The 25,000-nt window shown below is 40.4% G+C and overlaps 2 protein-coding genes across 8 annotated transcripts in view; one reads left to right on the top strand and one right to left on the bottom strand.

The window, feature by feature from the left end:
- The window catches only part of LOC135107299 (succinate-semialdehyde dehydrogenase, mitochondrial-like), a 77,382-nt gene that overhangs the window by 39,752 nt on the left and 12,630 nt on the right, over positions 1 to 25,000 (bottom strand). For 2 of the 7 annotated variants that reach the window (XM_064016988.1, XM_064016991.1), the window contains exon 3: positions 15,731 to 15,973. The exons of the other annotated variants lie outside the window; for them this stretch is intronic. The gene's annotated coding sequence lies outside the window, so the exon portion shown is untranslated. The remainder of the gene's footprint in view (positions 1 to 15,730; positions 15,974 to 25,000) is intronic. 7 annotated transcript variants of the gene reach the window in all.
- The window catches only part of LOC135107766 (probable glutamate receptor), a 34,007-nt gene continuing 17,021 nt past the window's right edge, over positions 8,015 to 25,000 (top strand). Inside the window, exon 1 of the mRNA XM_064018099.1 lies at positions 8,015 to 8,175. Within this exon, the coding sequence (XP_063874169.1) occupies positions 8,015 to 8,175 (161 nt within the window). The remainder of the gene's footprint in view (positions 8,176 to 25,000) is intronic.

Raw genomic sequence — 25,000 nt, 5'->3', positions numbered from 1 at the left:
TAATCCAACTCACCGCCATTTTCATTTTTTTTTTTTTTTTCCCACCGTTGGAATACCCCGTCGTGCACACACAAGTGCAGTAATACAAATCCATGTTTCTTTATTACACTGCTAAGAGATTCACTCACCTCCCTTGTTATGACTCCTCTTCTTCTTCACCTCCTCTATTAAGGTAAACATTTCAGCACTGGAAAAGTTGGTTTTCTATCGCGTTTGGCTTTCGGTGGCTCCATGCTTGAAGGTGTGTATTCGAGTGGTCTAGCCCCAGGGCCCAGGCAGTTGTTTATATTTCCTGACAAACCGATTCGTATCGCGCACGTTGATTGGTTGAAGTGAACAAGGTGTAGCTAAGAACATCTTAGTTACACCGGTCGAGGAAGTCATTTAAGAATGCTTCGTAAGTGGTCTTCTTAGCTCGGTGTAGCTAAGATGTTCGTAGGGTACTAAGAAGGTGTTGTTACAAATGTCTTCGAGAATGCGGTGTGAATACGTAAATTATTTTTCGTTTAGATTGCATAAACTTTGGACACATGTTTGACTTGCTTGCTTAGAGCTGACATTATCGTGTGCTATCGTGATGTCTCAAGATTTGCAGTTCTACAGACACAAAGAGAGAGATGTCATACTGTCCTGCATGTGCTTTCTGAAAGACACAATGAGGCATCATGTCATCTCGTGAGCATTATTTTGTCAACAAGATGTGATTTACTTTCGTGTTACATTTAGGTTAAAGATCAGAGAGAGAGAGAGAGAGAGAGAGAGAGAGCACACTGTTTGTTTGTTTGCAAACACTAATATTCGTGCGATTAACAGAGTGCAATTAATATAAGTTAAATTACTATCACAAAGATAATAAAAATATTCTAGGAAACCTCTCTCTCTCTCTCTCTCTCTCTCTCTCTCTCTCTCTCTCTCTCTCTCTCTCTCTCTCTCTCTCTCTCTCAAGATTTTAAATAAAACTTCTTTTTTTTATATGTATGAGGGACACCGACAAAGGGCAACAAAAATCCAATTAAAAAAAAAAGGCCCACTGAGATGTCGGTCCCCGAACAGGGTCCAAAGCGGTAGTCAAGAGCTGAAGGATAAGTGTATTGAAACCTCTCTCTTGAAGGAGTTAAAGTCCCAGTAAGGTGGAAATACAGAAGCAGGCAGGGAGTTCCAGAGTTTACCAGAGAAAGAGATGAATGATTGAGAATACTGGTTTATTCTTGCATTAGAGAGGTGGATAGAATAGAGGTGAGAGAAAGAAGTCTTGTGTAGCGAGGCCGCGGGAGGGGAAGCATGCAGTTAGTAAGATCAGAAAAGCAGTTAGCATGAAAATAGCGGTAAAAGATGGCAAGAGATGCAACATTGTGGCGATGAAAAAGAGGCTGAAGATAGTCATTTAGAGGAGAGGAGTTGATAAGACAAAATCTTTTGATTCTATCCTGTCTAGAAGAGCGGTATGAGTAGAAACCCCAGACATGTGAAGCATACTCCTACTACCACTACTACTACTACTACTACTACTACTATTACTACTACTACTACTACTACTACTACTACTACTACTACTTCTACTACTACTACTACTACTACTACTACTACTACTACTACTACTACTACTACTACTTATTTTTTGTTTTCTTCACATAATTAGTTTCTTTGAGAATCTTGCACTGCTTTGTACAAAATTACTCATAATTCATTACTATACCTAGCAATCTATTATAGCACCATTTTTCTTTTTTTTTTTGTAAGAATAAAAATATAAATTCAAAATAATCTTTAGAGCCTGCAGAGTATACATAACCACAAATAAACACTATTATTCATCCCATTAGCTTGTTCTGTATTCATAAACGCTTAATTATCTTATAGACAATTTCCCAAAGACTAAAGAGATCATTGGTCAGGTTCTCGTGGAAGTTTTTTTTTTTCAGTTATGATGCAAAATTCTTGTTAAAATATCACTAAAATCATGGAAATATCTTTAAAGATCCCGATAACTTTCATTAGAGGCAGGCACACAGACAAGAGATTAAACATGCGTTGCTACTGAAGAATAAGGTATTAGTGATTCTGGTATCACCATAGATCCATTCAACCGAGAACCAAACTGTCCCTCTGCCCTCTCTCCTTAGCAACATCAGTTATTCTCCTATCCAGTGTGACAAAGACCTAGGCGGCATTCAGACTGTTACTTATCAACATAACTCACTCCAGCAATCAAACAATCAGCTGTGGCCCTACACATTATACACCACTCTTATCAACTGTTTCCCACGTGTCTTGTGTAGGCCTGACCGCTTCTTGTAGCTTCCCTTTTTATCTTATGTTCTTAAGTAATTCTTCCCTTATATGATTCGGTGTAACTGTTGAAAATTCAGCACATGATCACACCACATCGCGTTAAACTATCTATCCTAAAGGATAGATAGGTAAGTAGACAGATATAACTGATAATAATAATAATAATAATAATATATATATATATATATATATATATATATATATATATATATATATATATATATATATATATATATATATATATATATATATATATATATATATATATATATATATATATATATATATATATATATATATATATATATATATATATATATATATATATATATATATATATATATATATATATATATATATATATATATATGCAGTGAGACGCCCGCCACACCTGTTCCTGTGTTGTCTGAGATAAAGAACTGTAACCCACCACAGGTTTCAGTGCCAACATGTAATGCGTATACAACTCAAGGTCGAACCAACAACGCAGCGTCTTGTTTGTATATTTATGATTTCGTATAAACACTCATTTACCATCTTTGTCTTTATAAAGTATTAGACAGTATATTAAAAAAAAAAGGCTTGTTTTCGTTCGCAATTCTGATTTCTTGATTCCGAGGCTTGCTTTTCCGCCTCACTGCCACCGGACTCACTTTCCTCACTGTCACCGCCTCTCTGCCCGGACTCGTCCAAGATCATCCTCCCCACGTCTGCCCCAGCTGTGTTCCTCCAGTCATCTGCTGTTACTCCTTCGCCAACATTTAAGTATGCAATCCGATTCAGATTATTCTTGTCTTTCCACTCTTCCTTCTTCTGCTATTAAGTGACGGCTATCTGCCTATTTATCTAATTCTCTGTCTGTCTGTCTGTCTGTCTATCCGTCTCCTGCCGTCTGTCTGTCTGTCTGTCTGCTTATCAGTGGTTAAATCATTCCCTTCTGTCTTTCATTATTATTTGTTGTTGTCTGTGTTCTCATATTGTGTACTATTCTGTGTTATCATATTATGTGCTATTCTGTGTTTTATAATTCTGTGCATATTATTCCTTGATTATCTGTGCGCTTCACGTCGCTCATGCAAACATGCTCACAGTCTGCACTATCTCCTTCATTACCTGCCACAATGTCTACTGAAACCACCGCTACTCCTCATATCACTGTCATACACTAATCTCATCACTTTCCTAATTTTTTTCTGGTGCTGGCAAAGAGACTGTTCATCAGTTTATTCGAAGAATTGAGGAGGAATGCACTCGACGTGCAACCACATCTGATAAGGAAATATATCCATTTTAAAATCATGTATCTGTCACGAGGCTTCGAGTCTCGCTGGCCTGTTGGTTAAATCGGACAAATTTGCTTCTCTCACTACCTTTGAAGACTTCAGCACTCACTTCAGAAATCATTTCCAGAGTCATTCCAAGCTTGGAGCCACCCATTATCTTCTCAAACTCTCCAAATCTATCTCACAGCACGTCCGCTCACACACTAATCCTTACCAGGCAGAAAACATTGCTTCCTCTCTGAGCTCAGAACTGGTCGCTCAGCTCTAAAACTCAGTGGTTTTCAGATGACTCACTATCAAAAGATGAGCTAAAAAGACTCATAGCTTATATTTTGTTTACCACCTTCCTTGATAATCCCAATTTCCAGGTCGCCACAAATTCCACAAATCAGATTACATATATGATGTCTGCAATCATTTCTGATAAGCGTCCCCTTCCCACCTCTGATCCTGTCCAGGTACTCGGTGCCTCTTTCACCTCTCCTCATTACCCACCGTCCCGTTCTTCTTCTCCTTCTCGTGGACGTTACATTAGACGCATATCCCCTTCATCTCGCTATCAGTGCTCTTGATCGAAATCGAGATCAAGAAATGTCACCTGCAACCGTTGCAAGCTGCCTGGTCATGTTCTCGCGCAGTGTAAGGTTGTTCTTGATAGCTCAGGAAGACAATCATTCAATCCTGAAGTATTCTGTTCCTTCCACAAAAGGGTAGGTCATTTCTTAGAAGACTGCAGGCATTATCATGCACAGTCTCAGGCTCCACAAACATCGTTGGAAAACTCTCCACGCCCTTCTCTGACCATTCCATCATAACATCATCTTCCATCCTCAAATCTTCACCTTCCTAGGTACCTAAACATCGTATAAAACACAAGGTATGCTTTATACATCCTCCTAACTCAGCATTTCCTTCAATTAACATTCGATATGCTGGATTATTCAATAGCATTATCACATATGTTATGTGTCAAAGCTTTCTTTGACACGGGTGCTGCAGTTAACCTTTTCAAGATGGATGTACATAGAAGACTCACTTCCTCTTCTCACAGTCACATCACTACTTTACCTCCTGATATTAATCTCAATTGTATATCAGGGAAAATTATCTTACCTTACGGGAAAGTATCCTTATCACTGTCTTTATCACCTCAGGAACCAGACATATGTGATTACTTCTACATTTTATCAGATACATCTTTCAATGCTGATCTTCTCAGAGGTTTCAACACAATGTGCAAATATGACATTAGTCTTTCCTCTGCCATCAATAAAATCGATCAAGGGGATACTTATATTCCTACTGTTCTTCTCTCTGATACTTCCTTTCTTGCTGGTGTAATAACATCTGTTGCAACTCTTCCTTCTACTAGCGATCAGATGTTATCTACACGGGATTCTTGTGTTACACCATCTAGTTTGCCTGTCTCACAGCCTCATTCTCATTCATCTTTCCAGTCAGACACGATGTAACTCCTTGTAAACACACATTTCTAGCAGATCTGGTAATGCTATCTGAATGTGCTTTATATGTTGGAAACGCTAAGGTTAAGTCTGCTGTATCATGCACTGATATCCTATGTTATGCACAACAACCTCCATGTAAAGGTGTTGAGTTAGAATCCGTTCTTATCACAATCGATAACAATGGATTCTGTAAAATCGGGCTGAAAAATGTCATATCTACGCCTGCCAAGCTCAAAGCAGGTGTGCTACTTGGAGAAGCCTTGCCTTACTCTGAGAAAGTTGTTATCTTCGATGATTTACCTTCTTCCTCTCTCAATAATGTACCTGCATCTGACAGCCATGACATGTCTTCTCTCCCGCCTATCACGGATGATCATATATCCTAATTTCGAGAAAGATTTCTTCTTATACACTGACGCTTCTGGCTTTGGAGTCGGTGCTGTTCTTATGCAGAAAGACTCACTTGGTTAATATCACGTATTAGCGTATGCTAGCAGACTTCTCAACAAGGCAGAGCAAAATTATGACGTCACAAAGCGTGGAAGTCTCGCCGTGATCTGGGCGTGAAGTAATTTTCGCGAACTCATCTTAGGCTATAAGATTCATGTCCACACTGATCATTACGCTATCACAGAGACCTTCAAAGGCAACAACTTCACAGGTCAATTTGTTCGCTGGCATCTCACGATTCAAGAATTTAATCCTACATTTTCATAAGTTCCCGGCAAGGCAAACTCAGTGGTAGACACACTATCATGCAATGTTGCCGCTATCTCCGCCATCACAGAGAATCTTGCCATGCCAACCATGGCAAGGAAACGCCAATATTCAAACGCCTTCTGTTCTAGTGTTGCTTATTACCTCGAATCTGGTAATGAGACAAATCTTCCTGAGTTGCAAGTGAGTGCTGATACGTTTTTCATGCATGACGGTCTCTTGTATAAGTCGAGTAATGTCTCTACTGACGATTCTAGTGAACGTTTATCTCACCTCGTGATACCTCAATCGTTAGTGAGTACCATACTTCACCATGTTCACGACTCACCCCACGCAGGACATCCAGGTCGGGACAAATGCCTTGCACAAACAAAGCGATCATATTTCTGGCCGACTATGAGGAAAGATATTTTCCATTACTGTGCGCTCTGTTCTCAGTGTGCTTCCCATCGTCCCTCACTCGCTCGACAGAGTCCATCTCTTACACACCCCATCACTTCCACCCCTTGGGACTCAGTCTCTGTTGACCTGCTCAAACTTCTACTAACTGAGAACAGTTATCAGTATCTTGTTTGTATGGATAATTTCACTCACTTCACCATTCTTGTTCCTCTCAAGGACAAAATTGCAACTTCTGTTGGTCACGCAATCATTGACAACATAATTTGTCATTATAACTCTCCTCGTGTCACCTTATCTGACAATGGCGCTGAATTTAATAACTCTGTCTTACAGGAGATTTGTAAAGAATTTCATATCAAGAAATGTAACATCGTCCCTCACTCACCTAGTTCAAATGGCCAAGTAGAGCATCATAATAAATGTACCCTTGAAGTTCTTGCGTTACATAACAGAAGCAAAGCACTCATGGAGCGAATGACTTCCCCAGATAGCCTGCTCTATCAACTCAGCAATCCATTCCACCATCAATGAGTCTCCACATTTCGTGCTGTTTGGTACCGACAAGCGTCTTCCATATGAATTTCTCCACAGCACGCCACGTCCTGTCTACAACATGGATGACTACGTCAAATGTCACCTCTGCGATTTTCAGTTCACTCACCAGCTCATTCATGATCGTCTCACTGCATCGCAAGCTGAGATGCTATGGAAACAACATTGTAGAGCAACAGGTTCTTCCACTAAAGTCGGTGTTATAGTCTTCGCCAGAGTTCACGATAGCAACTCTAAACTAGATCAATTATTCTTTGGGCCACACCATATAATCGAATCTCTCCATGGCCACAAAGTAAAAATTCTAGATCTTAAAGCCTTAGTAGAACAGATCGTCCATGTCGATCATTTGAAGCGTGTGAACAAGGGATTTGATAATGAGTGTGCACATCAGGTATCATTAAATTCTAATTTAGCAGACCCTTCAAACCCCACACACACACCTTACAGACTGAAACTTCCTTCCCACCCTAAGGTTTAATCATCCAGTTTCAACATCCTGTATATGTGTATATTTCTCTTCCTTATATGTGTTGTATATGTATTATATCGTATTATCGTGTCTGTATGTTATTATTAAGGTTCTCATTCCGTACTCTCTCTCTAATGTCATGTATTATCAGTTAATTGCTCCCATCTTACTGCTCTCTTTATTGTTATGTCCAAATGCGAGGATGCATTTTTCATGGGGGAAGGCATATGTATCTGTCTTCACAAGTATTATCATATGTATGTATATTCATCATTTCATATATCCATCCCACATGCGATGTGTTCATATATTCATCCCACGTGTGCCATGACCAACCAGTTTATTCTATTTTTAACCTTTCTCCTCCTCTCAAGGAAATTTCACACCCACTTCCAGTCCTTAGGGAAAACACCTGTGCTCACTCTTGAGTCTTTCCTTTCTGGTCATTGGCCAAATAACGAGCTCTCCCATTGGCTCTTCCACCCCATTTCTTGGCATCTCATTGGTCATTCTTCATCCCAGAAGTTGTACTCATGATCCACTTCTCTGAGATAAATATAGCCTAGTCCGCAGTTCCAGCTGAGTTCCACTCAGTCCCAGTAAGAGTTCCAGCCAGAGTGTCAGTCTTGGTCACTCAGTTCCCGTCCGAGTCACAGTGTCTTGAGAGACACTGCTCAGTCATCATCACGAGCAACAGCTCATATCACATCAGAGAGAGAGAGAGAGAGACAGAGAACAACCAATCGTCACGTTATAATCATCTGTGTTTCGTCTCGTATCAAGTGTGCACATTCTCTCTATTATTAAATCAAGAAGAACTCTCAGCATTCATGTCTTTTACTCGTACACATCAACTATATCAACTTACTATCCACCTCCACACTACCAACAATACCAAGCTCCACACTTTCATCACACCAGTCTCCTCATCTGATCCAGCAGTGGCAAGCATCATCATCAACTGGGCAATATCTCATTTAAACCAGGAACAGTAGTGGAGAGGTAACATCAATCTCAGAACAAAGGGGTTGACCATCCAAATCTCGATACAAAGTGGTAGTCGCATCAACTTATAACAAGATAGGTAGGTAGATAAATACGGAGATAAAGGAATAGCAGGTTACCTAGATATCTACAGAGACAGACGGACAGACAGATACATGTAGGTAATGAAACCAGTCTGTCCAACAGAGTCATTATTAACATTCCATATCCATATTACATTAAAAATGTAATATTTCTTCCTCCTTTACAAAGCTGGCATAATTTTGGGAGCGTTAGCAAGTAAGAATAACAGACAAGCAAACAGAAGCATAATGCTCATCATGTTTTGCCTTGATGTTTGTTGAACTTAAGTAAAGAGAGAAAAGCAAGCTTCGGAAGCAAGAAATCAGAATTCTGAACAAAAAGAAGAACTATTTGAATATACTGTCTAATACTTTATAAAGATAAGGATGGTAAATGAGTGTTTTACATGAAATCATAAATATACAAACAAGACGTTGCATTATTGGTTGGACCCTGAGCTGTAAACGCATTACATGTTGGCAATAAAACCTGTGGTGGGTCACGGTTCTTTATCTGAGACAACACAGGTGTGGCGGGCGTCTCACTGCAGTTTATCTTTCTCACGCTACTTAAGGGATATGTCCTTTTATTGAAATTTGGCACACGGATCGGAATCCCATTCCTGATGGGACGGGTCTCTATTATATATATATATATATATATATATATATATATATATATATATATATATATATATATATATATATATATATATATATATATATATATATATATATATATATATATATATATATATATATATATATATATAATTTTTTTTTTTTTTTTTATGTAGGAAGGATACTGGCCAAGGGCAACAAAAATCTAATAAAAAAAATGCCCACTGAAATGCCAGTCCCATAAAAGGGTCAAAGCAGTGGTCAAAAATTGGTGGATAAGTGTCTTGAAACCTCCCTCTTGAAGGAATTCAAGTCATAGGAAGGTGGAAATACAGAAGAAGACAGGGAGTTCCAGAGTTTACCAGAGAAAGGGATGAATGACTGAGAATACTGGTTAACTCTTGCGTTAGAGAGGTGGACAGAATAGGGGTGAGAGAAAGAAGAAAGTCTTGTGCAGCGAGGCCGCGGAAGGAGGGGAGGCATGCAGCTAGCAAGATCAGAAGAGCAGTTGGCATGAAAATAGCGGTAGAAGACAGCTAGATATGCAACATTGCGGCGGTGAGAGAGGGGCTGAAGACAGTCAGTTAGAGGAGAGGAGTTGATGAGACGAAAAGCTTTTGATTCCACCCTGTCTAGAAGAGCAGTATGACTGGAACCCCCCCAGACATGTGAAGCATACTCCATACATGGACGGATAAGGCCCTTGTACAGAGTTAGCAGCTGGAGGGGTGAGAAAAACTGGCGGAGACGTCTCAGAACACCTAACTTCATAGAAGCTGTTTTAGCTAGAGATGAGATGTGAAGTTTCCAGTTCAGATTATAAGTAAAGGACAGACCGAGGATGTTCAGTGTAGAAGAAGGAGACAGTTGAGTGTCATTGAAGAAGAGGGGATAGTTGTCTGGAAGATTATGTCGAGTTGATAGATGGAGGAATTGAGTTTTTGAGGCATTGAACAATACCAAGTTTGCTCTGCCCCAATCAGAAATTTTAGAAAGATCAGAAGTCAGGCGTTCTGTGGCTTCCCTGCGTGATATGTTTACCTCCTGAAGGGTTGGACGTCTATGAAAAGACGTGGAAAAGTGCAGGGTGGTATCATCAGCATAGGAGTGGATAGGACAAGAAGTTTGGTTTAGAAGATCATTAATGAATAATAAGAAGAGAGTGGGTGACAGGACAGAACCCTGAGGAACACCACTGTTAATAGATTTAGGAGAAGAACAGTGACCGTCTACCACAGCAGCAATAGAACGGTCAGAAAGGAAACTTGAGATGAAGTTACAGAGAGAAGGATAGAAACCGTAGGAGGGTAGTTTGGAAATCAAAGCTTTGTGCCAGACTCTATCAAAGGCTTTTGATATGTCCAAGGCAACAGCAAAAGTTTCACCAAAGTCTCTAAAAGAGGATGACCAAGACTCAGTAAGGAAAGCCAGAAGATCACCAGTAGAGCGGCCTTGACGGAACCCATACTGGCGATCAGATAGAAGGTTGTGAAGTGATAGATGTTTAAGAATCTTCCTGTTGAGGGTAGATTCAAAAACTTTAGATAAGCAGGAAATTAAAGCAATAGGACGGTAGTTTGAGGGATTAGAGCGGTCACCCTTTTTAGGAACAGGTTGAATGTAGGCAAACTTCCAGCAAGAAGGAAAGGTAGATGTTGACAGACACAGCTGAAAGAGTTTGACTAGGCAAGATGCAAGCACGGAGGCACAGTTTCGGAGAACAATAGGAGGGACCCCATCAGGTCCATAAGCCTTCCGAGGGTTTAGACCAGCGAGGGCATGAAAAACATCATTACGAAGAATTTTAATACATGGCATGAAGTAGTCAGAGGGTGGATGAGAGGGAGGAACAAGCCCAGAATCGTCCAAGGTACAGTTTTTAGCAAAGGTTTGAGCAAAGAGTTCAGCTTTAGAAATAGATGTGATAGCAGTGGTGCCATCTGGTTGAAGTAGAGGAGGGAAAGAAGAAGAAGCAAAGTTATTGGAGATATTTTTGGCTAGATGCCAGAAATCACGAGGGGAGTTAGATCTTGAAAGGTTTTGACATTTTCTGTTAATGAAGGAGTTTTTGGCTAGTTGGAGAACAGACTTGGCATGGTTCCGGGCAGAAATATAAAGTGCATGAGATTCTGGTGATGGAAGGCTTAAGTACCTTTTGTGGGCCACCTCTCTATCATGTATAGTACGAGAACAAGCTGTGTTAAACCAAGGTTTAGAAGGTTTGGGACGAGAAAAAGAGTGAGGAATGTACGCCTCCATGCCAGACACTATCACCTCTGTTATGCGCTCAGCACACAAAAACGGGTCTCTGACACGGAAGCAGTAGTCATTCCAAGGAAAATCAACAAAATACCTCCTCAGGTCCCCCCAACTAGCAGAGGCAAAACGCCAGAGGCACCTTCGCTTAGGGGGATCCTGAGGAGGGATTGGAGTGATAGGACAAGATAAAGATATGAGATTGTGATTTGAGGAGCCCAACGGAGAAGAAAGGGTGACAGCATAAGCAGAAGGATTAGAGGTCAGGAAAAGGTCAAGAATGTTGGGCGTATCTCCAAGACGGTCAGGAATACGAGTAGGGTGTTGCACCAATTGCTCTAGGTCATGGAGGATAGCAAAGTTGTAGGCTAGTTCACCAGGATGGTCAGTGAAGGAAGAGGAAAGCCAAAGCTGGTGGTGAACATTGAAGTCTCCAAGAATGGAGATCTCTGCAAAAGGGAAGAGGGTCAGAATGTGCTCCACTTTGGAAGTTAAGTAGTCAAAGAATTTCTTATAGTCAGAGGAGTTAGGAGAGAGGTATACAGCACAGATAAATTTAGTATGAGAATGACTCTGTAGTCGTAGCCAGATGGTGGAAAACTCGGAAGATTCAAGAGCGTGGGCACGAGAGCAGGTTAAGTCATTGCGCACATAAACGCAGCATCCAGCTTTGGATCGAAAATGAGGATAGAGAAAGTAGGAGGGAACAGAAAAGGGGCTACTGTCAGTTGCCTCAGACACCTGAGTTTCAGTGAGGAAAAGAAGATGAGGTTTAGAAGAGGAGAGGTGGTGTTCTACAGATTGAAAATTAGATCTTAGACCGCGAATGTTGCAGAAGTTAATGAAGAAAAAGTTGAGGGGGGTGTCAAGACACTTAGGGTCGTCGACGGAAAGGCAGTCCGACCTGGGGACATTTATGGTCCCCTCCCCAGATGGGGACTCCGAGGCTGGTGTAGGAGTCGCCATGATTTTAAAATTTTTGAGTGAAGGGTGTGTGTGTTATTAGGTGCTTGTAGTTTTGTGTGGAGGAAGAGAGTTGTCTTTGGAGGGCAGGCTGTGACTACCCCCTTGTGTTGTGAGACACAAAGGGAAACGTTCAGTGAGGTCACAGCTGGGTTTAATGATAAGTTCACAGCACCCCCTGAACAGTGCTTTAGACCTCACTGGAAGTAATTATCGTTTCGGCAGGTGTCTACTGCCTCCTCCTATATATATATATATATATATATATATATATATATATATATATATATATATATATATATATATATATATATATATATATATATATATATATGCCCTTATGCCCGAAACTATGCCAAGTCTGTTCTCCAGCTAGCCAAACCTTCTAACACAACCTTCCAGACAACTATCCCCTCTTCTTCATTGACACTCAACTGTCCCCCTCTTCTACAATGAACATCCTTAGTCTGTCCTTTACTTATAACCTAAACTCGAAACTTCACATCTCATCTCTAACTAAAACAGCTTCTATAAAGTTAGGTGTTCTGAGACGTCTCCCCCAGTTTTTCTTATCCTTCCAGCTACTAACTCTGTACAGGGGCCTTATCTGTCCATGTATGGAGTATCCTTCACATGTCGGGAGGGAATCCACTCATACCGCCCTTCTAGACAGGGTGGAACCAAAAGCTTTTCGTCTCATCAACTTCTCTCCTCTAACTGACTGTCTTTAGCAACTTTCCCATCGCTTCACTGTTAAATCTCTTGCGATCTTCTACCGCTATTTTCATGCTAACTGCTCTTCTGATCTTGCTAACTGCATGCCTCCTCTCCTCCCGCGGCCTCACTGCACAAGAGTTTCTTCTTTCTCTCACCCCTATTCTGTCCACCTCTCTAATGCAAAACTTAACCAGTATTCTCAGTTATTCATCCCTTTCTCTGGTAAACTCTGGAACTCCCTGCTTGCTTCTGTATTTTCACCTTCTTATGACTTGAACTCCTTCAAGAGGAAATTTCAAGACACTTATCCTTCAATTTTAGATTACAGCTTTGGACTCTATTCGGGAACTGGCATCTCAGTGGCCCCTTTTTTTATTATTATTATTATTATTTATTGGATTTTTGTTGCCCTTGGCCGGTGTCCTTCCTACATAAAGAAAAAAAAAACATCATCCCCTATCGCTTCCACTAACGCTGATGACCTCACCAATAGGCCTCAACCCTATTGCTATTCATCACCAGTCATTACTACCCTTTGTCACCATTCGTCACCAGAGAAATCATACATACACAAACTTATCAGCAAGCCGATACAAAATTGGTTCTTTACTTATGTATCACTTTGTATAGGTGAACTGGTAGTGTAGTAGTGTTAGCGGCGGCGGTGGTGGTACTGCTGCTAATAGCAGCAGTAGTAGTAGTAGTAGTAGTAGTAGTAGTAGTAGTAGCTGTTGTTGTTGTTGTTGTTGTTGTTGTTGTTGTTGTTGATGCTGTTGTTGTTGCTGTTGTTGTTGTGTTGCTGTTGTTGTTGTTATAGAAGAAGAAGAAAAAAAAGAAAAAGGAGAAGAAATAGTAGTAGTAGTAGTAGTAGTAGTAGTAGTAGTAGTAGTAGTAGTAGTAGTAGTAGTAGTAGTAGCAGCAGCAGCAGCAGCAGCAGCAGCAGCAGCAGCAGCAGCAGCAGCAGCAGTAGTAGTAGTAGTAGTAGTAGTAGTAGCTCCAAGGCTCAGTGCTTCTACTCAAGACTAGCCGACCTAATGGCAGAAAAGAAGCACCAGCCAAGGAGCCATGTCGTCGCATGGATGAGGTGCCGTCTCTCATTCTCCCTTCTCAGATCTGCCCTCCTGTGTCTCAGGGGGACAAGGCATTCCACTCCCATACCTGCAGACTTAGGAGGCCTCGACTGCGAGGCTACAGTGGTGGAGAGTGGCATAAGAGTAGATAGAGTAGAGGTAGAATGAATTTATAGTTAACAACTAATGTTTATATTATAGAGTATTAGATACGGTTGGATGCCACAGTCATTAGCGGGAGCTGGGGCTAATGACCTCCAAGTAATGGAGCCCCTAATTGACACATCAATAAACATGGGGTGGAGGTAGTAGTAGTAGTAGAAAAAAAAGTAGTAGTAGTAGTAGTAGTAGTAGTAGTAGTAGTAGTAGTAGTAGTAGTAGTAGTAGTAGTAGTAGTAGTAGTAGTAGTAGTAGTAGTAATATTGTCTGAATAACTCATTCAGTTGCTGTTCTATTTTTTTTTTTTTTTTCGTATTCGGTATTATCCTAATTAGATTAACTCCTTTGTACCTGCTTAACTCGATTCCTTTCTGTTTTACCTTTAAACAACTGTACATTACGTGTCTCATGCCAGCTTTTAAACCTGACATTATTTTCCTATCAGACACTTAAACATTCTAATTAACCACTTAACGACATAATCCCAACTACTGTCTTTAGTAATTTCAGCATAATGTTATCCGACCTCCTAAATACATCAGAAAAAAAAAATTGACTCTCGAACCAAAGTGATCTGAAAATGAGTAAAAAGAGTGAACCGCAAAGTACAGATAACAAGAAATTAAAAAGAAAAAGAAAGAAAGTAAAGTGTGATCCCTAAACAGAAGGTACCAGGAAGTTATAATAATAATAATAATAATAATATAATAATAAAAAGTGTGTCCTACAACCCTAGTTCTGAAAAAAAATGTATATATATAAAAATGTGACCCACAATTCAGAGTTGCAGGAAAATAAAAATAGAAAAGTGTAAACTCCAAGGCAAAAAAATATTAAGAGATAATAATAATAACAATAGACCTCTAAGCGAAGGTGTGAAAAAACAAAAATGCGTGAGCTTCAAACTAACCAATGCAACACAAATTGTAAAGAACACATGCGAAATTTGTCGGAAATGCACGTAAGTCAACAAATCACATTTTTTTTTTCTCTTTTTTTTTCGTGTTGTGAAAGATTTAAGCCGTCTCGACACACAAGTTTTGTTACGCCACCTGTCTGTGCTTTATAATGAACGAATGGCTTCCACCGAATCGATCAGGAAGGGTAAACTATAGAAAAACAGGAAAAAAAAAAAGTAATAGTTTTTGTTGTAGTGACGCTCCTCTTCCCCCCACACACAGGGAATGATGAAGGGCCTCAAACATGTGCTATATTGCTGTGGCGTCCTTCGGTTTTTAGGTGAGGGTGCGTTGTGTTGAATAAATTGAATAAATCACAACTCTCCTTCCCGCTGGAACTCCACTACAAGCCAAGCGGTCGTTTTATAGATTGTAAAGGCTTGTCAAGAGTCAAAAGGAAGCTTTAAGAAATTAGATGAATTAAAGAATACGGAAGATAGTGGTTATAGATAATTGGGTCATATTTAGAGACCGTCACATGTAGGCCTTCAGGCTTCTGGCAGCTCCCCTTACTTTATGTTCTTACGCTCTTCCATCATGGGTTTCTGACGTTCTCCTGCACATATACTTAACACAGACATCCGACAAAGGAAGAAAGAGATCTGTCTTCTTTGCACTTGACTGTGATAACAAACTGAGACTGGATAAGAAGATTGAGAGTTAAAAATATAAGGAATGGATATTTGTTCCTTTTCAAGCAAGTGTCAACAGAGGCCGAATATGGAAGCTCTTACAGTGGTGAGCAGCAGAAGGCGAAGGAGGGCTCATTGTACCAGGCGTCTTAGGGGCAAGGGCCAGCAGGGAGCAAGCGCGAGGCCCCAACTCACACCCGAGGCCACGTCAGCACATACAGTCACGCTGGAGTAGCCCCAGCGCCCGCACCCCAGCGCCACCCGCAGACTGAATGTGCAGTGACGGGTGGTCTCTCCTCACGCCTTGAACCCGGGACAGGACACCATCACAGTCAGTCCAGCCCACTGAAAGTATTTTCTGTGCTTGATTCTGAAATTCTTTATATCCTGCACAATATGAATATTGTTGTATCAGTCTCGCGTTCCTTCACGTGCACCATAATAAACCTTGCGGTCACATATCGGTGCTGGATCTCATTACTTGAGTAATGAAAGGGTTACAAAATCTTGACAGTACCAATAAGATACTCATGCTTTCTAAATTGTAAGTTGATAAAAATTTTTACATGCCCAGACCGTCTGTTGCCGCAGTGAAGTAAATTAACTACTTCAACACACGTGGTTGCGAATTTCGTTCTTAAATCTAACAGTCGTAGATTTTTCTTTATGAAATTAAGTGAAAATAAAGTTTAGTGAGTAAAGTTAGCAGGTAAAGTCTCCTCACTTTGGATTATTTGTGATGAAATTGAAGAAGAAACATCTGATAGTCTTCTCTTTGTTTGGTTACTAGTGGCTTCCACTTTTCTTTTTCTACTTTAGAACTGGAGTCAGCTGTGCATTCACCTAAGATGAAGTAGTTTTGAAATTTTTTGGGAGTTATCTGATAACCTTATCCTTGTTTGATTACCAAGCAGCTTTATCTGCCTTGCCTGGTGTGGCAAATTGTTTAGGAAAGTCTATTTTTCATATCATGGTCTTTCTGCTGCTAATCCTTCCAAGATAGAGAACATTTTTAGGCATTATACGACAACAGTCGTATAAGTGTTTATGTGGCTACCATGAGAGACTTTGAATAGTCTACTTATTGATTTCAGTGGCTTTAATACACAGGTTGACCCAAAAGTCTGGACACAGGAGAAGTGTAAATTTCTAATAACTTTTCTTCAGTAATATCTTCAATTTGTTGTTTACCGTCAGTGATGCAAATTTCAATGCGTTTTTTTTTTTTTTCGAGATTCTCATGAATCCGATCCAATAAAAAATAAATAAATAATAATAATAATAATAATAATAGTAATAATAATAACAACAACAACAACAACAACAACAACAACAACAACAACAACTAGTAGTAGTAGCAGCAGCAGCAGCAGTAGTAGTAGTAGTAGTAGTAGTAGTAGTAGTAGTAGTAGTGGTAGTAGTAGTAGTAGTAGTAGTAGTAGTAATAGTAGTAATAGCAGGAGTCGTAGAGGCGTCTCATGAATGTGGGCGTAATACCTAAAGGGTGTTATGCTCCAGTTTCACTTTTTGAATACAGATAGGCCATGCAGTATCCATTACTCGCATTCCATCATTGAATGATCTTGGAGCATTTGCTGGCCAAAAGATTATAAATTTTCTAATAAGCTTAAGCTGTTACCTTCACATCAGTACAATCCTAGAAAGGAATCCAGCACCTGTGGTGTCATAGAATTTATGTGAGCTACATGATGCACAAACCTTAGTCTCCAATAATCCTTATCACGTTCATTATGAAAACCTGGTAAGAATGTAACTATTCATGTAATGCTGAAGTCATATCCGAATCCTCCACGCTTCCTTTTTTTTTTTTTAAGTCACCAGACATTTTTGTGCATTATTTTGACAGTTCAGGTTTTCATTCTCTTCTGGAAAATGTTTCGTGTTCGTAATTCATCCCACAATGCTGTGAGACTTCGTTGGAATTTCGACATACAACACGTAACTGAAATTCTGATGAGCATTTCTTGTTGCATCGTGGTGGAATTGACCGCAGTACTGTGCTGTGATAACCTCGCATGTCAAATTTCACATTCTTACGAAGGGCACACATGAAACACATTCTTCAGTAATTCAGGGTTGGATGTAGTGACTGTCTTGGGTGCTGCATGTGAGGATGCGACGCGTGCACGGTAATACACAGCATACTACTCGTTTCAGTGGCAACAGATTATTATTTGCAGTCATTGTGATTTAAATCACGTCTAAAATCGTCAAATTCAAAAGTATTATGCACATTTAGCTTTGTGCAATTCACTGAACACTCTTGTCAGGCGTGTCATGATAAATACTACAAAATACATTTCATAGCTAAAAAGGAAACATTATGATGGATGGAACACTGAAGTGCATTTGTGACACGTTAACATGTGTAGGAGTGTACTTCATTAGTTGCTTCTTACTCAACCATGGACGATGAAATACTGTAATGCAAAAGGAAAAAAAAAACAACACATTTAATACTGCCAGATAAGTTTGTTCATGATACTTTTGTACACAGTGACCACCTCACGCACCTCACTCAGAGTGGGCCTCGCTCTTGAGTCACGGCTATCCTTGTGCTCAACTAGCAGCGAGTCGTGCATCTTGAGCCCCGCTGCTTCATCTCATAAATTTGTTTCAAAACACTGTGTATTACACATGTATTACACACTGAATAAGAAATGCGGGGTATATTCGAATAAATAAATGCCAAAACGCGTTCTTAAACAATGATAATTCCGCCACTATGATGAGTAGGCACTGTGTACTTACTTGCCCAGATGTTAAGATAGGTAATGATCAGTCATAGAGAACACCGTAACACAATAACACTTGCCAAAGTTCTCAAATGATGACCAGGTAGATGTTGATAGATCTTAATAAATGGATCGTTAAACACATTCTCTTTTTTATCAGCACACAGCATCTTCTAGCTATTGACAGGTTTAAGGAAAGAGCATGGCTAAAATATCAAGTCTGCTGTACATCTTTATCGTGTTTATGGCAGTAACAGTACACGACATTTTGTAGTTACGGACACGTTTAAGGAAGGAACACCCAGAATTTCCCTATTACTAATATATCTAGACTGTTATACATCTCTATCCTGTCTAATACAGCAGCTGGAGCGTGTCTGCAGCTGTGATAACTCGTTAAGATCCCTCAATTTATACGATCGATTATAACCTTGCTCCACCAATCAATCACTCAACACATTTATTGAGGAAAAGTGCATATGGAATTAATGCCTGCCCCTCGAGAATATAGTTAGTTAAATGTTGTGGCAGCAGCTCCACTGACGTGCTAGCTAATGATGTGTGGAAGGGGGAAGACTTGTGCGCGCGTTAGTGGTTAAATAGTCAATTAGCAAGGTAATTCTGTGTGTGTGTGTGTGTGTGTGTGTGTGTGTGTGTGTGTGTTCCAGCAAGCATCTTTACAGTACTGATGTCAGTGTAATTTTTCGTACTGTATACGAGGACAACGTGTCTAGACTACGTAAGTACTTGTCTATGGGTCTATTTTATCAACGTGCTGGTGGAGGAATGTGCGAATATGTTCAGTCACATGTATAAAACTGCCAGACTACTCACGGGTGGTTGTGCTGCTTTTTCTCAAACTATCCCATGTAAAGGTTGTTCCTTTTTCATTAATTCGTGTCCTCTGAAAAGTTATCGTGACGCCACCGCATAGTGGAAGACAATGCCACGTACTTTTGAATAGGGCACGAATTCGAAATCTGGACGACTTGGTTATAAGCTGAGTCCTCTAATCACTGCTGCTGTCATATAAGTGTGTGTGTGTGTGTGTGTGTGTGTGTGTGTGTGTGTGTCCGTTTTATATCTATTAGTTCATTCTCTTTCAGACATTGTCCAAATTCCTGGCTGTTGGCTTCAGGAAATATAAACTAAGACAAGACGTGGACCACAATGGCATCTTATTTGGCGACTCTGTGCGTCGTATGTCTGGCAGGAGAAGCGTTACATGGCGAGGCACAGACACAAGACCACACGCGAAGGCAAATCTCTGCCACCCAAACAACTGAATGGACGCATGACCCGAGGAACCTGAGGAATCTACCTGATTACAAGACCTTTGAAACGAGGCAACATAAGTCAAAGGAGAACAGTGAGTGGTGGCTCAGATACGCTTCAAAACTGCACCTCAATCGCTCTGGAAGCCCGGAGTTGACGGAGCGTCGGGGTATCCGGGACGGTCTTGGAAATGTTGGGTTCTACGCTCATCTCGATGGCCTAACTCATGATATGCTGGACGCCCTCAGCCTCACCTTCCTACGCGTGTATACCAACGGCGGCCACAACGGTAGGTGCCTCTCAGTAGTGATGTCAAGTAGGTGCATTTAACCACAGAATACACTACCAAGGATGAGAGACTATATTGTTTTTCATTCTCGTGCACCACCACAGGCAGGGACCAAGGCAGGAATAAGCACACTACGAAATCTCACAGGCTAATGTGAACTTGTGGTGAGATGGACTGAGGAAATGACTGAAACGCGGTATTACTTCAAGGTTTTATCCCTTTCACTGGTAAACTATGGGACTCTCTTCCTGTTGCTCCGTTTTCCTACGACTTGAACTGTCTCAGAGACGAGATATCAATACTCCTCAGACACTAAACAACCCGTTGTCTCCTGGTTCTTCTTCCGTTATTTTACGGAACGGCACTGTAACCGGACTGTCTTTTATATATCCACCTTTCTTATTTTTATTTTATTTTATTATTTTATTTATTTATTCATTCATTTATTTATTTTATCTTGTTTATTGTTTTCCCTGAAAAGGTCTCCCTGACAAGTGTGAAAAAAATGAGTTCTTCCCGTTTATTTATTTATTTTTTTCTTCTTCTTTACCTCATCCGTAGGAAAATAAATAGTGATTCTGTTTTGTTCCATATTACTTATTCTTCGGGACGCTCCCCTATACACACATCCACACACACACGAAAAAAAAATAAAATAAATAAATAAATGAATAAAATAAATAAATAAATAAATAAATAAATAACTATGAGAAAATATTTTGAGATTCCGTCTGACTACAACGTTGTCGCTATGTGGGACTTCTTGACTGAATACCAATGGCAAGTAATCCCTGTGGCGAGAAGATAATGCCAGACCGCACTCTACCACTCCTAGATTCATTCAAATCTTCATAATTTTTACGCGGTTCGATAGGCAGAAAGTAGGTACATGTACGAATAGACAGGTAGATAGATAGATACACAGATAGGCAGATAGATAGATAGACAAATAGTAGGTAGGTAGGCAGAGAGGTAGAATGACAGTATAACATGAGAAAAAAAAAGTTACAAGGCACGAATAAAAGTACACTACAACACCTCATAATCCAGTGCGAGTAGAGAGAGAATAGAGAATGACGCAGTTCCTCTCTAAATAACTTGAAGGAGACGAGTTACAAGCACTTAATAACACTCACCCTTAGCTAAGAACTTGTAATTTGGCCAGCAGGAAAATTTATTACCCTTCCTTGTATGGCACTTTTACGTAAGGCTTTTTTTTTTTTTCTTTGCCAGAGACGAATGTAATTGCTTTGTGGGAGTGGAATGGAAGTGTTAGTCTATTAGGCAACAGGGCCTCCTATTCCAAGTCTGATATTTATGGAATGTTATCTTACTTAGACGATATCGTGTGTGTGTGTGTGTGTGTGTGTGTGTTATCAGCGTAATTGGTAAAAAATCTGAAGGCATGTAATTACACAAATGTAGGTTGCATATGTACAGATCACTCCAGTTTTCCACCAACGCCAAGACTTCAGGGAAAAACTAACATGGTCTCGCCTTCTCCCGCACAGCACCTCGGGAAAGTGTCAGGCGATTCATCTCAGTACCTTTGCCGATAAAATTATGTCCATGCCAGGAATTCTTGACCTATTCTCTTCACCGCCGCCCCCAGTCAAACTTGCCCCTCTACCAGCTCTCCTTTGTTCGTCCCAGTAAATAAACACGCTTGCCGTGATTAACTCATAAAAAGAGAGAGAAATAAAAAAACAGGAAGCGTTATAGATAGTCTGGTGCACACCCTTTCACGACAGGGATCGATCTTATCTGATCAAGTTCAGTGACTTCTTTTAATCACGCCAGTGTTTACCGAATGTCTCCTTCACACTATCTTAAGACTCTCCTTCATCACGAGTTGCGATCATTTTCATACTGTTGGCCTCACCGATAAGAAACAATGGAGAAGGGATGATGAGACAAGAGAACTCCCATAGTTAAGTAAGTAGTAAAGGAAACCCTCTGACACGCCCCTTTCCCTTAACATCACAATTTATCTTCAAAGGACAGACAAATGGCAAACATACGACCGAGCAGTAGATCGATGGTGTGTACAATGAATTGAGGATGATGACTACATGATGGAAGTTGATTGTTGGAGGCAGCGGGATATTGAGCGACAATCTATTGTTCCCGCCACGCGGAAGCCCTCTCCAGTACTGCCAGCCAGGAACACCAGCCCCGACCTTCACACCACCACCTGCCTGCCACTCATGATTATTTTATCACCTCACACACAGACATGATTACAGCCCCGTCAGTCTACTCCCTCTACTGCAAACCTCCATACACGCTCAACTCATCTTCTGGCCGTGGAATGAATCATGACATGTTCAGTACACGTAGTTATCAAGAAACAGGTCGTGGCCAGTAAAGGCGACACTAAAAAAGTGTACCTTTACCACATCCATGAACACGTCACTACTAATAACTCTATTCAAAGAGTCGACCCATGCAATAGAAGAAAACAGCAAGCATCACTCTCGCTCACAATCATTACCATTATTATTGGATGTCACCAACACTGTCGGTCAACTTCATGAAAAAAAAAGACAACACATTGTTTTCCTACTCTGATCTCTCTTCGCTGTTTTATCACGATATCCTCCAGCCAATTCCTTTTACACGGTCTCTATAGGGCTTGGATTTTCTGGATCCTCTTCCCTGCTCTAGTGACAACCTTATTGCTCTCCCTCTTCAAAACACTATAGGCATACCTTTTTATTTTCTTTGCATTTCTTCTTGATGGTAGCCAGAACATCACCGGATACAAGTAATCTGCTATTGTTTCTTTCCACCTGAGGTCATTCACTGGATTAGTTCCCACTTTATTCCCCATTTACGGTGAATTTTATTCGAGATTAAAAATTTATTGCATGTATTATTGCTTGATTATCAAATATTTTTTAATTCAGTTTCATCCTTCTCTCAGACAAATTTTAAGACACGAATTTCCAATCTCTCCCTCACCCACTCCCATAAATATTATTATTATTTTTTTTTATGTTTGTGTGTTTGAGGGCCACTGGCCAAGGACAACAAAAATTTTAATAAAAAAAGGTCCACTTATATGCCAGTTTCCACAGCAATACCAAATAGAATGATCAAATAACTTCCCTCTTTGAAATAGTTCATGTCCCAGAAAGAAGGAAATCCAGAACCAGGCAGGGAGTTCCAGTGTTTACCTAAAAAAGGAATGAATGATTGAGAGTACTGGTTAACTCTTGCATTAGAGAGGTGAACGGAACAGAGGCGAGAGAAAGAATAAAGTCTTGTACAGCGAGGCTGCAAGAGTATGGGAGGCAGTTAGCATGAAAATAGTGGTAGAAGATACCAAGCGATGCAACACTGCAGCGATGAGAGAGGCTGAAAACAGTCAGGTAGAGGAGAGGAGTTGATAAGACGAAAAGATTTTGATTCCACGTTGTCTAAGAAAACAGTATGAGTGGAATCCCTCCATATATGTGAAGCATACTCCATACATGGACAGATAAAGCCCCTGTACAGAGTTATCAGTTGAGGGCTTAAGAAAAACTGGCGGAAACGACTCAGAACATCTAACGTTATACAAGCTGTTTTAGCAAGAGATGATATGTGAAGTTTCCAGTTTAGATTATAAGTAAAGGACAGACGGAGGATGTTCAGTGTAGAAGTGGGGGCAGTTGAGTGTCATTGAAGAAGAGGGGATAGTTATGTGGAAGGTTGTGTCGAGTTGAAAGATGGAGGAATTGAGTTTTTGAGGCATTAAACAATACTAAGTTTGCTCTGCCCAAATCGGAAATTTCAGATATCAGAAGTCATGCGTTCTGTGGCTTCCCTGTGTGAGCTGTTTACTTCCTGAAGGGTTGGACGTCTACGAAAAGACGTGGAAAAAGGCAAGATGGTATCATCAGCGTAGGAATGGAGAGGACAAAAAGTTTGGTTTAGATCACTGATGAATAATAGGAAGAGAGTGGGTGACAGGATAGAAGCCTGAGGACCACCACAGTTAACAGTCTTAGGAGAAGAACGGTGACCGTCTACCAAAGCAGGAATAAAACGGTCAGAAAAGAAACTTAAGATGAATTACAGAGAGAAGGATAGAAGCCATAGGAGCGTAGTTTGGAAATCAAAGCTTTAATATGTTTATGGCAACAACAAAAGTTTCACCAAAATCCCTAAAAGAGGATGACCAAGACTTGGTAAAGAGAGCCAAAAGATCACTAGTAGAGCAACCTTGACGGAACCCATACTGGTGATCAGATAAAAGGCTGTGAGGTGCTAGATGTTTAAGAATCCTCCTGTTGAGGATAAATTATAAAAACTTCAGAGAGGCAGGAAATTAAAACAATAGGACGGTAGTTTGAGGGATTGGAGCGGTCTTTAGGAACAGGCTGATCAACAAGAAGGAAAGGTAGATGTTGATAGACAGAGTTGGAAGAGTTTGACTAGGCACAGAAGCACAGTTTTGAAGAACAATATGAAGGACCCCATCAAGTCCATAAGCCTTCCGAGGGTTAAGGCCAGCGAGAGCATGGAAAGCATCACTGCGAAGGATCTTATTGGGTAGCATGAAGTAGTTGGAGGATGGAGAAAAGGAAGGTATAAGCCCTGAACCATCCAAGGTAGAGCTTTTAGCAAAATTTTGACAGAAGAGTTCAGCTTGAGAAGTAAATGAGATGGCAGTGGTGCCATCAGGTTGAAATAAAGGAGAGAAAGATGAAGAAGCAAAGTTATTGGAGATAATTTTGGCTAGATGCCATAAGTCACGAGGGGAGTTAGATCTTGAAAGATTTTGAGACTTTCTATTGATGAAGGAGTTTTTGGCTAGTTGGAGAAGATACTTGGCATGATTCCGGGCAGAAATATAAAATGCATGAGAGTCAGGTGATGGAAGTCTCAAGTACCTTTTTTGGGCCACCTATCATGTATAGCACGAAAACAGACTTCCAAAACCAGGCTCCCAAAACCAGGCTTCCAAAAAAAGGCTTCTTAAACTTTCCAGACCAAGGTTTGGAAGGTTTAGGTCGAGTGAAAGAGTGAGGAATGTATGTCTCCATGCCAGACACTATCACCTCT

Source organism: Scylla paramamosain, chromosome 15, assembly GCF_035594125.1.
Source record: "Scylla paramamosain isolate STU-SP2022 chromosome 15, ASM3559412v1, whole genome shotgun sequence".
Lineage (NCBI taxonomy): Eukaryota > Metazoa > Arthropoda > Malacostraca > Decapoda > Portunidae > Scylla > Scylla paramamosain.
The sequence above is the reverse complement of the archived record's forward strand: the minus strand, read 5'-3'. Positions and strand labels throughout refer to the sequence as shown.